General features: G+C 47.3%; 1 protein-coding gene across 2 annotated transcripts in view; it reads left to right on the top strand.

Annotated features, from left to right (window-relative positions):
• Positions 1-16,092, top strand: part of EPHB1 (EPH receptor B1) — a gene marked incomplete at both ends in the record, with an annotated part of 421,851 nt that overhangs the window by 299,013 nt on the left and 106,746 nt on the right. For both annotated transcript variants that reach the window (XM_082655000.1, XM_082654999.1), the window contains one exon: positions 7,445-7,780. In XM_082655000.1, the coding sequence (XP_082511126.1) occupies positions 7,445-7,780 (336 nt within the window). The remainder of the gene's footprint in view (positions 1-7,444; positions 7,781-16,092) is intronic.

Genomic DNA, 16,092 nt, shown 5'->3' with positions numbered 1-16,092 from the left:
GGGGTGCTCAGGCTCATATGCTCCTCTCCAAGGTGCTGAACCTGCACGACACAGCACGTCACAAACCTTTCCTCTAGCATAGCGGTCACTCTTGTCCAATCTCTCCCAGGAAGTCTACAGCAAGTGAAGGAATGGTGGAAGAGGAATTGCTGCCTCAGGAGGGAAAGAGAAATGGAGAGAGAGAGAGAGAGAGAGAGAGAGCTGAACTTAGTCTGAAGAGTGTCAAAGCTACACGTGGCAGCCAGAGAGAATAAAGAGACGTTCTTTGTTTTGACATTGTTTTCAATAAACAAGTTACCAAAGAAGGAACCACAGCTGAATATGAAGTTGACCTCATGTTTATTTGGTAACTCTACAGCCTTTCTGACATTCACAAACTTTCTCCTTTTTGGCTTATGTTACCCTCCAACACATCCTGCTTTCAGCCCTGTATGCTGTATTGAGGGCAAAGGCGTAACCACCAGCCTGACTTAGTTTCCTGCATACTTTGCCTATATATAAAACCTCTTCAGACCTTCATAGCCCCCATTTCCATGTCTGCCTCTTCTCCCTGATTCCTATCTATTTCTCTATAAAATCTCAAAGACCTTTATTCTTCCCTAGGAAGACTTCCAATCACTCAGACATGGTTCCTTAAAGTAGCTATGTCACAGTGAGCAGTGAGTAAAGAGATGTCCTGATAGTACTAACACTTTTGATAACCAGTCCTGGACCACTCCTCACATGTCTTTCTTGCCCCTCACAACACACTTTTTTTTTGCCATATCTATCCCTGATATTATTTTCTGATCTCCCTTTCTCTCCTTTCTTAATCCTCAGCACACATTAAAATATGCAAACCACATATTTCCAAACTAAAATCTTGACTCCTCTCAGCCATGAGAACACTGTTTCTGCATTCAAGAGTCTTGAGTATCAAATGTCCTTTTTGGTTCATTCACAAATCCCATCTCAACACTTTCTCCTAAAGGAAGATTGCATAGAGAACACAGTTTGCTGTAGGAGTATAAAGGTGGGGTTTCCCTGCCAGGAGGAAGGAGAATAAACAAGACCAGATACTGGTCAAAGCCATACAGCCTCTTAGAAGGCCAGAAAGCAGGTGTATAGATGTACACAGAGGTTCTGAGCCCAGGAGGTAAAAAGAGCTGGAACCATTCTGGAGACACAGCCCTATACTCAAGACTAGGGCTCTACCTAGGATGTGCTTGCAAGGGTTAGGTGTCCCAGAGGGTACAGCCTAGAGCAGAAAGCCTTCAAGGTGTTTCTCCCCAAGTACAACTCCAATCTTGTAGGCAGGATGCCCAGACACCATCTCTAAAAATTTTTTTCTTCATTGATCTTATCATTCCTCAAACACCCGTTTGTAACTCTTTGTATCTGTATCACTTGCTTTGACACTTAACTGTATGTGCCCACAATTCCCAGTACTCTGTAGGTAAGGGTTCTTGCCTCATTAATAAACATATGGGTTCCTCTTATCTTCATGGATGTCAGCATAGGTCTGGGCATCAGGGTTTCTGCTCAAGGAACAAGTGGCTGAATTAGATTAATCTTAGTTCAACGAGTGGGTCAACCAGATCATCCAATAATGACAATACTAATAATAATAGCAGCTGACATTAACTGAGTTTTTCTGGGTACCAACCATATAGCTAAACTCCTTGGACTTACTATCTCATTAAATCCTCAAAACTACCATTTTTCAGATGAGAAAATTAAGGCTTAGAAGTTCACATCCCTAAGTTTTGCCAACAAGAGAATATTTTTTTAACTTTGTTGCTGTGAACACTTAGGAGGTTTGTTGGTTGGTTTCAGAGACCTCTCAGAGTCTCTGGAAACAAGTATATGTTCAAGTACATGTTCATTTTTCTCAGGAAAATCTTCGTTGCTCTCATCAGATTCTTCAATGGGTCATGCACACAAAAGGGATGGCCTCATCTGTGGCTTTATGCAGAGCAGTTCAATTCCAGCCTGCACGAGGAGCCTCCCAGGAGAGCATTGCCTCTCTGTGATTGTCACCCTCACCTGCTCCCCATGGGGAGGGGTACAAGGACACAGACCCTGGCAGCAGCAATGCACAGTTAGCTGGATACTGCCTGCTCTATACCTCGGACCAGCCAGAAATTCACATCTAAATTCTCAAACCAGGATGTTGGCTTTATTAAGATTCCTAATAAAGAAATTGGCTTCTGGGGCTTCCCTGTCTTCAGCAGATTTTCCCTTTGATTACTCAAGAGTGCTCTTATTTCCAGCTTTATGCCTACAAATAAACTCAACTACTCTCTCCCACCCACCCTGTCTCTCGATTCTTTAAAAGAAAATCATCTGGCCCAAAGCACATTAAGAAGCAGGAGATTCTATCTCAATGTGACAACACTTGGGCTAGCCCTATGGCTCTAGAAGGATCATTTCTGCTTAACTCTTTGAAGTCCCAACGCCATCCATGCTCCATGCAGTCTGAGCCAACCTCTCAGGCACATCCTGGAAGACCCTGGAGACCCATCCCTACAACCCAGAATCCACCCTGTTCCTTCCACCCAGACAGAGGATCACAGCTCAGCAGTTTTCCCATCCTTTAAAAGGACTGAGTTTTCCTAGCCCTTTCATCAGGAAGCTTTCATCAGTAGTAACCGTGGCAACAGATCAGAGAGGCTTCAAAAAGCCTGTCTGTATGTAATTAAGAAAAACGAGGACACGGACGAGAGAGCAGGGAGTTTAGACAAGGAGACCCTGGCTCTGAGCCCTGCCAGTGTACTTCCCGAGGGCTTCTGAGGACGGAGAAAGCAGATTTTCTTCTCCCTCTGGCCTCCCTCTCCACTCCCCCTTTAAAGTTTTGGTTTGCTGGTCTCAATTGGCCTCCTTCCTGAGGATGTTGCTGGGGACCCCAGTGCTGGCCAAACACTCTCTGCAGGGGGAGGGCCCCAAACCCAGGGGATGCAGCCTAGATGGGTAGGAAATGGCCCTAGCACTTCCTCTAGGGAGATTTATTTGGAGGCCAGATCTGCTCTCTGGTTAGACTCTGTGTTCAGGCACAGGAGAGACTAGGCTGCCTACTTGCAGGAATGCATCCTTGTCATCAGGACAATGGAGCACAAACTTGAGGACAATCATTGTTTTAGCTGCCCAGACACTGGACCTGGCTTGCCTGGCCTGGAAGAAGCCTCGTGGGAAAAGGGACAGGAGCAAGCATTGTGGGGAGGCAATCTGAGCCTGGGGATGGCTTTATTTCCTGACACTTATTCTCATCTGGAACCATCTCCTTTATCTCTGTGTTTCCTTTTTTCCTGTCAGTTTTTTCTCTCCATGTAAGCTCCATGGGAGTAGGAGCTTGTCTGGCTTGCTTTTTCCTATTTCCCAAGTGCCCAGAACAGTGCAAGAGTATTTATTAAAAGAGTGAGTGAGTGAACAAATGAATAATGAATTGGGTTCTAGCCATCGTTTGTGGCCCAGACTTGGGTCACTTCCACAAGTATGTGCTGGGAGCCCAGGCACCGTGCAGGTTCTCCGAGCTCTCTGAGTCTGCTCTCCAGGGAAGGCTCTTAATGTCTGTTCCTGCTCCTTGGAAGGAAAGGATTCAGATTTATGCAGCCTTGGACTCGGCAACCACGGCTCCCACAGAGCCCTGTTCATGCCCCACAGATGCATTTGCTCTGGAGTGCAGCCATGAATGAGGGGTGGTTGCTTCATATGAAGCCTGTTTTTAAATAAACTTGAAAAATTCTTCTTGGAAATCCACTGCTTTTCTTCTTGAGTGGGAAGCAAATGAACAGACATGGAGAAAGTATTGACCAGGGTTGTTCTCCCCCAGCTGCCATGGACACCAATGGATCAGGGACGGGGCAGCTCCTTACCTGCCACTTTATCTCACCAAAGCCTTTACCATTCAGGGGCACAAGCGGGGTCCTCCCTGCTGCTGCTGCTGCATCCTCTCTCAGCCCCACCACAGGGCATCATGTCTCATGCTGGAGAGGGGTGCACACGTGTGACCTGAAGCCTTGCACACTGCGTAGAGGTTGAAAACTGGTGGAATGGGGCCTCTTCCAGGCAAAATGCTGAGCGTAAGAATCATGGAGACTAACCAGCCACCAGCCCCTGCTCACCAGGAGGCCACAGCATGGTGAGGACATATAAGAAGAGCCCATCACAGTGCAATGGTGGATTCTGAGTTAGGCATCCAGAAATGGGCTTATGGAAGCCCAGCGCGGAGATGCATGACTCCTGGTGGAATGTGCTGGATCTGGAGGGTGAGCAGGAGTTCTTCAAGTAGATAGAAGGAAAAGAATTCCAGACAGAGGAGAAAGCACAGTGCAAAGGCTTGGCAGAAGTAAAGAGAGCTTAGTGTGCACAGGACATCACAGGAATCTTCCTGTTCATTACAATATGAGGGTTAAGGTCCAAGGGGCCAGAGATGAGATCAAAAGCAGCAAGACCACATGGGGACCTGAAGGACTTGGAAAGGAGGGTGAACTTTTGAATAATTGGGGTTTGAGTAGAAAACAGTATGAGCGCATGTACGTTTGGAACTTACACCCTGGCAGGAGAGAATGGATAGGAGAGATGGAAAGTGATGTTAGAGAATTGTTAGGAGTCTTTGCAATAGGGCAGGAAAATTGACGAGGCCCATCACTGTGAGGCAGTGGAGATACAGAGGAAGGGAAAGCTCAGAGGAAAAGAGATAAGCGGACAGACTGTGTGTTGGGCTCCCACATGTGGTGACCACACAGGGAGTTGTCAGGAAGGTAAGGACTGAATTGTGTTCCCTGGATTTTTCAAGTAGGGGCCCCCCTGCCAAAAAAGGCAGGCATGGTGGTGGGGTGGGAGAGCAACCAGGCTGCAGCTGGCTGAGCAGGGAGAGAGGGAGGCCCAAAAGGGTGACTCCGCTTTGGGAAAGATTGGCTGGAGAGTAGATAGAGGACATGTAATATAGAGAAAGAAACGCCAGGTGACCATATTTTGGTTTTAAAATGGCAATGACTGGGCTTCCCTGGTGGCGCAGTGGTTGAGAGTCTGCCTGCCAGTGCAGGGGACGTGGGTTCGTGCCCCGGTCTGGGAAGATCCCACATGCCGCGGAGTGGCTGGGCCCGTGAGCCATGGCCGCTGGGCCTGCGCGTCCGGAGCCTGTGCTCCGCAACGGGAGAGGCCACAACAGTGAGAGGCCCGCGTACCACAAAAAAAAAAAAAAAAAAAATGGCACTGACTTATTCACATTTAAGGGGATAAGGTGGAGTTAGGGGAGAGGGTGAAGTTGAAGTTCAAGGGAGAGAGGAGGTAACTGAAGTGGGGAGGTCTCCAAAGGGTGGCAGGGGTGGGTGGTCACTCTCCCTGTCGATACCTGTCTCTGCTCCTCCGCCCAAGGCTGCTTTCTGAGTGATCGCCTCAAGATATCCTAAGGATGCAGCAAGATAACATGGTTAAAGGATTTACCCCATGCCTGGCATAGAGCACGCGCTTGGTGAACGTAATTATTATGATCATGAGAAACAGTGGCCTGTGGCTGAAGCTAGTCTGTCTGCTGTAACAATGAGACAGGCAGGGATGGCACTGACCACTGGGAGCTTGTGGTCTGAGTGTCATCAGTGCAAGCAAACAGACATGTCTAAGACAGGCACCCGCCGATATGACCATTTAGTGACTAGTGCAGTATGAGATGAGGCTGGCCACGACCTGTAGAAGCCCACCTAGCGTGGTCCCAACTGCCCGCCCAGTACTAGTTGTGTGCTGATTCCCAAAGAGGTGGATGTTCATCCCTGGGCACATGGGTGGGGAATTCTTGGACACTATTTGCAAGACTTTAGTAAAAATGCTTCATGAATCCTGCCCTGTCACAAGCATGCATGACAGTCGTGCTTTAGCTCAGGCCTAATGGGCTTTATATAGTACAGTACTGATTTTCTTTCATGTTTTCATACAATCCGATTTAATATTTGCTTTCTGCTCTAGCTGCTTGCTGTTGACTGATTCAACACAGAATCCTTCCCTGGTGCCCCCCGACCTTGTTGTTATTCCCTCATTCTGTGTGTTGGCATTTGATTCCTGTCTCCAGCATGAATTGCCCTACACGTCTTCGTTCAGCTGCGACAGTCACGTGCGTGAATTCTGAAAGCATTACTATCCAGAGCGGTGGCTCCAGCCGGCCCACCATTCGGGGGGGGCGGTGCTTCCAGGAGGGATCCATTTCCATCAGGTGGATACTGAAGATAAGAAGAGCTCAGCCTGGGAGCCAGAGGCTGTGATCTGCTCTGTTCTTGGGCAGGAGGTTCTCCAACTTAATCTCCAAATGCTCAGGACTGCGGCCGGCCATTAATTCGGCAGCATTTTTGCCCTCCTACTAGGGACCAGGCTTTCTAGAGTTTTGCAACAAGGCATTTCAGCCTTTGCCAGAGTGTGACCAGCAGCCATGGGCAGAACTTTCCAGAGGGAAGAGGCTGCCCTCCTTGAGTCCCTGTGAGCCAGGCTGATTTGTAGGAGAGGCAGTCTGTTCAAATGTCCTGTTGTCCGTTCATAGATTTGACTGCCAACTCTTGGAGTGTCATATCAGAGTAAGGCCAGCTCTTCCCTTAGTAGGAAAAGATAGTTTCACTAACAGGCAGCACAGGGCTATAGCTAAGAACGTGAGCTTTGGAATCAGGCAAATGTGGTGTCCATGCCAATTTTAGTTCTCATAGACAAAATGATCTATAGCCAGTCCCCATTCTCAGCATCAGTTTCCCTTTCAATAAAATTGAATTAATTATTGTACCTTCCCAATAGCGTTCTTGGGGTGGGGGGGGGGAGGCGTGTTAAATGCATGCAAAGTAGCTAGCAGAGTGTCTGGGACAAACCCCTGTGTTCTTCTAGTGTCATGGGGTCAAAAATGGTGGCTGCGTGAATTTCCTGACTTCATGCACCTAAACTTGTGCAATGTGAATATTCATCTCTCCAGGTCTTCTGGCAGCCCATCCTACAGAAAAACACTCCCAATGCCATGCACACACCACATAGATCCCAGATTGTATGAGATTTTATGCAGGATGCCTGGATATGTTGGGTCTTATGAGGGGTCACTCCTATCCCTCAACCCTTGAGCTCTACACCAATTAAGAAAAGACAAGGAATCCAATAAGAGTCCAATATACATACATGTTATTGATACTAAAGTTGCCTGGAGGATGCAGCTTGGTCCTTCGAACAGAAGGGCTTGTACCCAAGTCCTCCATCCTCCTCTCCCTTGGCACACATGATTCAAAGAAGGAAAACCCCAGTGGGGATGACTAAAAGGGGAGTGGGAGACAGGTTGTCATCTCTGTCATTTTTTCTCAGAATGGATTGAGGCATGGAGATTTGGGGCTGAGGGAGGAGAAGGGATGTGTGTATGTGATGAGAGTAGGAACACACCAAAGACAAATGGAGAGATGCTGGGGAAACTTCTATCCAACCTCACTGTCCTTTCGTTGTCTCCCTATAGGTGTGCCATCAGGTCCCCGCAATGTCATATCCATCGTCAATGAGACATCCATCATTTTGGAGTGGCACCCTCCTCGGGAGACGGGTGGGCGGGATGATGTCACCTATAACATCATCTGTAAGAAGTGCCGGGCAGACCGCCGGAGCTGCTCCCGCTGCGATGACAACGTAGAGTTCGTGCCCAGGCAGCTGGGCCTGACTGAGTGCCGTGTCTCCATCAGCAGCCTGTGGGCCCACACCCCCTACACCTTTGACATCCAGGCCGTCAATGGGGTCTCCAGCAAAAGTCCCTTCCCCCCACAGCACGTCTCCGTCAACATCACCACAAACCAAGCTGGTAAGTCTGGAGGCATCTGTGCTCCTGTCTGTCTGTCTGCGGGGCTGGCTCTTTGCCACTTCTGTGCAGGAACAAAGCTTCGGCCACACATATCCCGTTTGTCTGCCCTCAGGCCTCCTCCCAGGAGTGAAAGTATTAGGCGATGGGCGTTTGTGGCCATGGAGGAAAAGGCTGTAGTGTTTCACCTCTGAGAATGAACTGCGTTCTGAGGGGTTTTCTTGTGCCCAATTCAAAAGCAAAGATGTACATCCAAGCCAGAGTACGACCCAGTGCTCTGCAACCAGCTGGGGCTCAACGAATGTCCTTGGAAGGGTGGATGGACAGATGGATGGTTGGGTAGGTGGGTGGATGGGCAGAAACACTGCACGATCTTGAGAACACCAGTGCGGCTTTATTAGCCAGCCCAGCGAAAGAAACCTCCCAGAAATCATGTGATAGTCAGTGCTGCCTTCATAGATTATTTTTCAATTAAACCCATGTAATTCAGCAGTACGTTCTCCTTTACAACTTGGTCAGATGAATGCTAAACTGTTATACAGACTTCAGATAGTTGGCAGTAGATCACTCCTGATGGCTGGTACATCCCTGTGGCATGCATAGCTCAGAACACATTTTCTTCTCTTCTCTTTATTTCTGTATCTTTTGCTCTTCTGACCTTTTCCTTTTATTACTTTTCACACCCCTTGCAACAATCCATTTCTTTTTATATCCATTTAACCAGTCCATTCATGCACTCACTCATTTGTTTATTTATTCACTCAATTATTGAGACAGTTATTCAGCATTTACTGTGTGCCAAGCTATGGATTAGACACTGTGAGGGATACAATGATACTCGGACACCATCGTTCCTCCCGTGAAACTCAATCACTGAAGAATTTCCAGGACATAGACACAAAGTACAGAGCTAAGTATTGTGTGCTGTAAACATGCAGTAAATACCAAAGGAGCTAGAGAGAAATGAGCAATCTCCCCCTTGAAGGGAAGGTGCAAGGCTGCAGAGGGGACATGAAGATCACGTCTACAGGCAACGATGGGGGTCGTGGGCAGTGGACCATGATCTTCCTTGGAATTATGGATTTTTCTCAATCAACAAATTCTAAAAGGACAGCTTGTTAGCGGAATAGCAGGACCCGAGCATTTCTTTTTGCTCCCTCTCCCTCCACATAGTCCCCAATTCTTGACCTCTTCTATTCTTCTCCATCTTTTCCTACTCCTCCTCTCCCCATCCCGAGACTCATTCTACCTCTTTTAACACCAGGCATCTTTGATGACAGATGATTCTTGGGTTTAAGCTGTCAGAACTGAGAAGAAAAAAAGGTGTCGTCGGAGAGCATGGCTATCCAGATGGCTGCGTTGTTGCTGTGAGCGTGTGTGTGTTCGTGTGTGCGTGTTTGTATGTATGCGTATGGTCACGTGTTTACATGCATACGTGTGTAGTGAGAAAATAAGAGTGGAAGTGTGGAAGCCTCCAGCTGGTGACCACAGCCCCAGTGCCATGGAGACAAAGGTTGTGACAGCCCGTCTTACTCAAAGAGAAGAGAACGGTAATTTCTGCATCATGATGAACACATAACATGAGCAGCCTTTGTTAGCAGTATTTCCCTTGGAGAGTTTAAGGCAGAAAACTGGCTGAAATATTTTAGTGTCCCAGCTTCTGGGAATAATAATCCTTCCAGTCTGTCATGTTACGCTGGGCTTGGCTGTCTTCTCCCTCTCTCTAAGCATGTGTGAACAAACCTGCCACTTATATTGGTTTGCTTTGATTTCTGCCCCTCCCTTCCCTTCCCCTGCTATTCCCGAACCTGCCCATCTGCTTGTCTTGCCATCTGCACCTTCTCAGGCTGCCGTGGAGCTGAGGGACCAGGGCTTCTACAAGGGACCCTGCGTTACCAATATTCAAAATATTTATTTCTGTCGTTACCCGTTGGCCCCTCCAGGAACATTTCTCATGCCCTTTGTTCGCCCTCTCATGGGCCCTTTATTTTTAACCTTCCCTGATTTTGTAGTCCCAGCCCCATTGTCACTGTCCAATCTATGATTTCTCTTTGGAAATTCTGGAATTTGGGTGTCAGAAAAGTTTACAATCAACAAGGTAAGGTTGCAAGTGCTTCTTGGTGGCATATGGTTATTATAAAATAAAGGTCAAGTTAACCAGTGGTTTCTCATCCGTGGGCTGTGGGGCTCTGAGGAGCACGGTGCTGTTTGGTGAGTCCACATGTGAATGCAAGTTACTTTCCACAAACAGATATTTGTTTAAAAAGATGAGAAGTTTCAAAATAAACACTTGAGCCTGTACCTCTGCAAGAAGAGTTTAGAAACATGAATGGAAGCCCCAGATTTTATAAGGGATGAAAGAGAGACTAAATAACAGGCATCATAAAATCCCTAGTGACTCACTCAGATCCATTAAGAGACAAGGTGGATGAACCCCTGTATCACCAAGAAGTCATGATATGCCTGTCCCCTTTCCAGAGCAGCCCTGGGCTCTTCCACTCTGGGCAAGATCCAGGTCAGCCTTCCCCCTTGGACCTCCAGGTATGGTGCGACCCTTGTCAGTACCTGTGGCCACATTGTCCTACTGTTTGGGTCATGAGTAGGTAGACGGCAGGTAAAGAAGTTGACCAAGAGCCGTCCTGGAATCAATCATTAAATCAACTGTTAAGTGTTTACTGCGTATATATTCCCTGCCTGGAACAGCCCAAACTGAAATGGTGGGGGGACTATTGAGTGGGTCCTGATTGAGTAATAGTTATTATTCATAGTTTGTGTCTCTTTTGAGTTGACAAACAATTTTGGAATATACAGACTCATTTGATCTTCATAATTACCCTGTGACTTGTACATTATTGTTCCCATTTTTCCTATAAGGAAGCAGAGACTTGAAGGGCTTGGGAAATCTGGGATTAGAAGGAGGGTCGGCAGGGCATCCATTCTGTTTCTCTCTTCTGTTTCCTTCCCTAAAAGGTGGGCAGTCCCTCTGGGCTCCCCATATCATAGCCTCCAAGCACAGAGGGGTTCTTCAGAGACAGCCAGTGCCATCCGGCTGAGTGGATAGCATCTCAGTGTGCAGGCTGATTACCCTTCCACAATTTTCTCTGTGACGCTGAGCCATGAAAGGCTTCCCCCTGCCTCTGGGTGGAAATGGGAGATAGGCGTGTGTTTGTTGAGGGGTACAAGTTGTTCCAAGGTGAACTGGATCCTGACAATGGACATCAGGGTCACATGAGAGAAGGGTTTGGACAAGTTGTCTGCCAAGGGTTTGGGGCTTGATGTGAATGTGAGAATCTATTTTGGGAGGCTGCTCACTGCTCTGGGCTGGTTCCTCCTTTGTTTAGGAGCTATGGACAGCATCTGTGGCTGGGTGTGCCATTCTTACTGTCCAGTAGAGGCAGGATTGTCATGCTCTCCTTCCTTGGGGCTGCCCAGATGTGCCACGTTGGTGCTGCATCGTGTTGCTCTCATGAGCCCTGCCCAGCGGAGGCAGGCAGCTCATCTTAGCTGATTTAGCTACCTGACAAAAAGAGTCATGGTTGGTATCAGTCTATCAGAGAAAGTCACCAGTAGGCTTCTTTTTCTTTTTTTTTTTTTTAACATCTTTATTGGGGTACAATTGCTCCACAATGGTGTGTTATTTTCTGCTTTATAACAAAGTGAATCAGCTATACATATACATATATCCCCATATCCCCTCCCTCTTGCATTTCCCTCCCACCCTCCCTGTCCCAGACCTCTAGGTGGTCACAAAGCCAGTAGGCTTCTCTTGACCCTAGGGTTTTGATCTAAGGAGATTTTGTAGTCATCTTTTGGTCCATTGAATACATATTAGGTACAGTTCTTCCCTCGGAACCAGCATGACTGGGGGACACCACAGGGTCTATGGCATCCTGAGATCCAACAAGCCTTCATTTCCTTCTGTGATGACCCCAGTCAAGTATATATACTCAAGGATCTTGTATCGCTCGGAGAGTATCAGGATGGGATTCTCATGCAGCCCATAGGCTGAGGCAGAGGACTACCATTTTTGAGCACCTCCAGTGTGCCAAGCCCCTACCAAGTTCTTTACAAAACTGATGTGGGTCATATGAAGAAACCGAGGTCAGAATGCTTTTGGAATTTGCTCAGCATCTCACAGCCAGCAAATGATGTTTCTGGGTTTCATACTCAGGTTTGTGGCCATTTTATCCTCAGACTGATCAAAAGTTGCATTATGGTGAGCTGTGTAGCTTGTAAGCTCCCTCTAAGCTATGGCCACGTAGCTGGGCCACTTTAGGTGTCAAAAAAATGTCCATCACCTTTGGTCAGGGTTGGTCATGAATTATGCAAGCTCAGATTTACGTGAGGTCTTTAGGGATGCAGCCTGGAGCTGAATACAGCTGCCTTGAGTTTAAACTAGGCCAGATCAGGTGGAACTCTCTCTGTTCCAGTGGCCAAGCAATCTGCAGAGAGGTTGTTATCACCAGTAACTTCTGCGATCACTCTCCGGCACCTGGCCCCAGGTTCAGACTGATGGCCGGATCACCTGGCTGTCAGAGAGAATTAAAGTGAATGACAAACTTGACTTCTCTTTTCTGCCAACTAGACTCTGAGTGTCAGAGTTGGGGAAGACAACCTCAGAGGAAATCTTGGAAAAAATACATAAGTCAAATCAGACCAGCACATCTATAAAATCAACTTGTAGTGTGGTCAAATAAAGTCAGTAAATTTGGGAGCATCTGAGCCAGAGAGAACACACTCAAAGACCCATGAGGCCAGGCAGGTAATGGCAGGAGCGACACGGAGCCAGGAGTCACACGAGAGGGTGCGGTGGGGACTATATAGGGAGTTGAAGAGAAGAACAGGGGCAGCCCCTACTCAGCTCCAGCAAGTGGCATCATACCCGGCGCTGCCAGATGTTATAAGCTGAAAATCCAGATTAAAAATGTTGACAACTAATTAGAAAATTTTAAAACACTTGAGAGGCAAACAAATCCAATTCTGGATTTGGCCTTTTGGCTGTGGCTTGCAGCCTCTGATTCAGAGGGCTAATCTGACTTACCCAGGCTTGAAGGGTGAGTGTGCTGTGTGGTACCATCTCATCCCCCCTCGGGGCAGTCACCTTCCCTGACTCCTGGGCTCATGGTGGCAGCCGTGCAGTGGGGAGGGGAGACGTGGGGTTGGCCCCTCTCTCTGCTCCTCACATGACTCATGCAAGTTCATTGAATTGCCGTGATCCCTCCTTTCTCCACAGTAAGATGGGAGGACTGGCACCTGCTTCCTAGTGCTGTGTGACAAGCAAATGAGACAGAGGAGAGAAAATCACTTTGCAAACCGTGTGATGGACTGGGAGATGAGCATAATTTCTGAGAATATGTCCTGAGCCAGACAGCAATTTGCTGGGTTTTTTTTTCCCCCCCTAGGCTGTTTCCTTCCAAGGCCCCTGGTCCCTTTGTTTGGGACTGATGTCATCTAGATCAGATAAATGACAGATATTGGTTTGGCCACTCTTCAAGGAAGGAGTAGGCACCAGAAAGGGGAGCAGTGAAATCTGTGTTCCAGGGCGTTAATGAAGACGGCAGGGAAGGAACAGAACCTGTATACCCGACATAGGCTCAACCTGCCGCTCAGAGGAGCCTGACTGTCTTTCCTCATCATGTGTTTGGAGATGCAGCACTTTTCCCTTCCCTGTATGATGCATCAGCAGCATTTATATTGCGCACAGTTCATGTATGGCCTGTGGTGCCAACTGCATGTGAAACACTAACATATACACTGTGCCCACAACACAGACACAAGCCGTTACTTAATTTTATTTAAAAAATACTACACTACTCTGTCAGTCATCACAAGCCCCTATAGTTTGCCCATTTTTAAGGCATTTTCAAAGTTCCTAGACAATTAAACTCACTCAGAGATGCTACTTTTCCCACACATGAATTACCCAGCCCACCAATTCCTCTGAACACATCACCTAATTTGCATTATTCCTTGGTTAAGTATAGTATTTGCATGCATAAAGAATAATCTTTGAATATGAAAAGGACTTTTATGATATTGCAATATATTGAGCTCTTTGGAGGGAAGATATTATGTAAATCTCAAAATTAAATATTAAAACAATATTACACTGCTGCCTGTAAAAATTTAGAGTGTTAAGGTCCATATGCTGAATCTAGTCCATTTTTAAGGGCTGGTTTCACTGGAAATTAACAGGTGAAATTTGTTCCAGAGCAGAGAAAAAGATTGAGTCAGAACATCAAAAAGATGGGAATGACTTTAAGGAAAACTTTCACTGAACTTAATAAGGAAAAGTTAAAAACAAACTTAAGTCAATGACAATTTCACTGTTCTTAATTCAATTTCGTAGTTCATTTTATTGCTTTCTTCTCATTGTTAATCTCCAAAAGGCTGTTTTTATTGTTTCTTAAGTCCTGGCATTGAGGAGGAACTTCCAAGTGGCCTCAGAAAGGTCCTGCCATCTGCAAACAGGGGTTGTTGTCTCTTGAGTGGAACAGGTCACCACATAGCATTGCCCTTGACCAAAGTCATGGCCTTCCACTCCCAGCAGCCTTGGGTTCTCCGCTAGGTGGTGAGGTATGCAGAGAATCAGACTTTCCAACCTACCCCACTGTCATGAGGGAGGGACCCACAGCACTAGGCATAGAACCTTGATAAATATTTGCCAGGCTCCTTTAATCCCTACATATAAGCTTTGGTATATAAATGTTTGGTTGATGTGTAGTGATCAGAATATATCCTGGCGGTCCACGGGTGGGCAGGTGCTCCCTCCATGTCAGCCAGGGGACAAGGTATCTTCCTCTCCTTTGGCTCTTAGAAGGAAAACTTAAGGGGATGACCTTAGGATGTTACCAGAAGCCCTGATGTACTCAGAGGAAAACAGTGAGATTCAAAGGGGGGTTTGTTTAAGCGCATTAACTTTGGAAATGCATTCATTCATTCACCACAATCTTTGTGACTGCCTTCCACATGCTGACTCCTTGACTTCTGCTTCTAGGGGCTCCCATTCACTTACTCAACAGATATTTATTGATGTCTTCTGTGTGTCATTCACGGCTCCAGGCCTGAGGAACACAGGAGCAAACAGCACAGACAAGCGTCTGTGCCTTGGGGAGCTCCCATTCTGATCCCCAGCACTCATTGAGACTGGGCTCAGATGCCTAGAAAGTCACCAAGGGGGATCTCAGCCGGGCTATGGGTACCACAGCCCACTGAGGTGCTAGCTCTCACTTTGCAAAAGTTAGGATATGATCACATGCCATTGCTAGAAAGCATTTCAATCCGAGGAGGTTGTTGCTATACAGTGACAGTACAGGGTGGGATATCTTATTATTTACTATCTGACCAATTTGAACTTCTTGCGGACAGATTTCACATGCTGGGCCACGCAGTGGTTGGGCGTAGGAAAGCTCCCTGTTCCAGGTCCTGAGCAGTGCCTAAGATGCTGCTAAAAGCTGGAGAACAGCTGTGTGGCTCTGAGGATGACTAGAGGGCCCCACGGGCCCCAGGGACCTATTTGCTCATTTTACTACCTCTTGGGCGCTCTAAATACATGGCTTGTTCAGTGAAAATGGGACTGCCAGGCAGTGAGATGTAGTAAGTTCCTTCCCCTGTTCAAAGTCCAAATGAGATTGTTATCGCCCTCATTACAGAGGGAGCTTCTAGTTGGATTACGAGATAGTTTCTGTTCGCCTTGTGGCCAAGGCACAGGGGGCAGGAGGGAGGAGGAGACTGGTGATGAGTCTGTCCTCGCTCCTCTGGCAAGTGTCAGTTCCAGGAGAGCATGCCCTCTATCCACCTGAGTGGCTACTTTTCCCCAGTGTCTAGCTAGGTGCTATTATTCCTCTAATGACAGCATTTGAGAAATGTTCATTGAATGATTTAATAAATTATCAAATAAATGTATGAATGGATGCCTCGATCCTTCTTAAACTCATCTCAGACATCAGCAAATGGTGTGGCTTTAGCTTTCTCTGTGATCTTTCCTTCCTCCGGCATCTCTGTGCGGGCACTGTGATTGCAGTTAAGACCCCACATTCTCCCAGATGTTGGTGAGACCTGGACTTCCCGGGTGCACTGTCCTCCCAAAACACGGCCCTGCGGGAGACACTCTGCTATGCCCAGGCTGGGCTGCCCCCTCCCGCATAGGCAGGGCCCCAGCTGCTCCAGCAGGCACCAGTGGGAGTGTCGGGTTGGCAATTCCGACGCTGCTGTCCATCCACCTGCACGCCAACTCTGCGCCTATCATTTTCACAGCACCATCCATGTTAAACAGGCAGGAGCACCAGGGGTTTTTGAATGCAGCAATTAACAAA

The sequence above is a fragment of the Grampus griseus genome (assembly GCF_964374135.1).
Source record: "Grampus griseus genome assembly, chromosome: 5".
NCBI classification, from domain to species: domain Eukaryota; kingdom Metazoa; phylum Chordata; class Mammalia; order Artiodactyla; family Delphinidae; genus Grampus; species Grampus griseus.
Note: the sequence above shows the minus strand (reverse complement) of the source record. Positions and strands in the feature narration are given on the sequence as shown.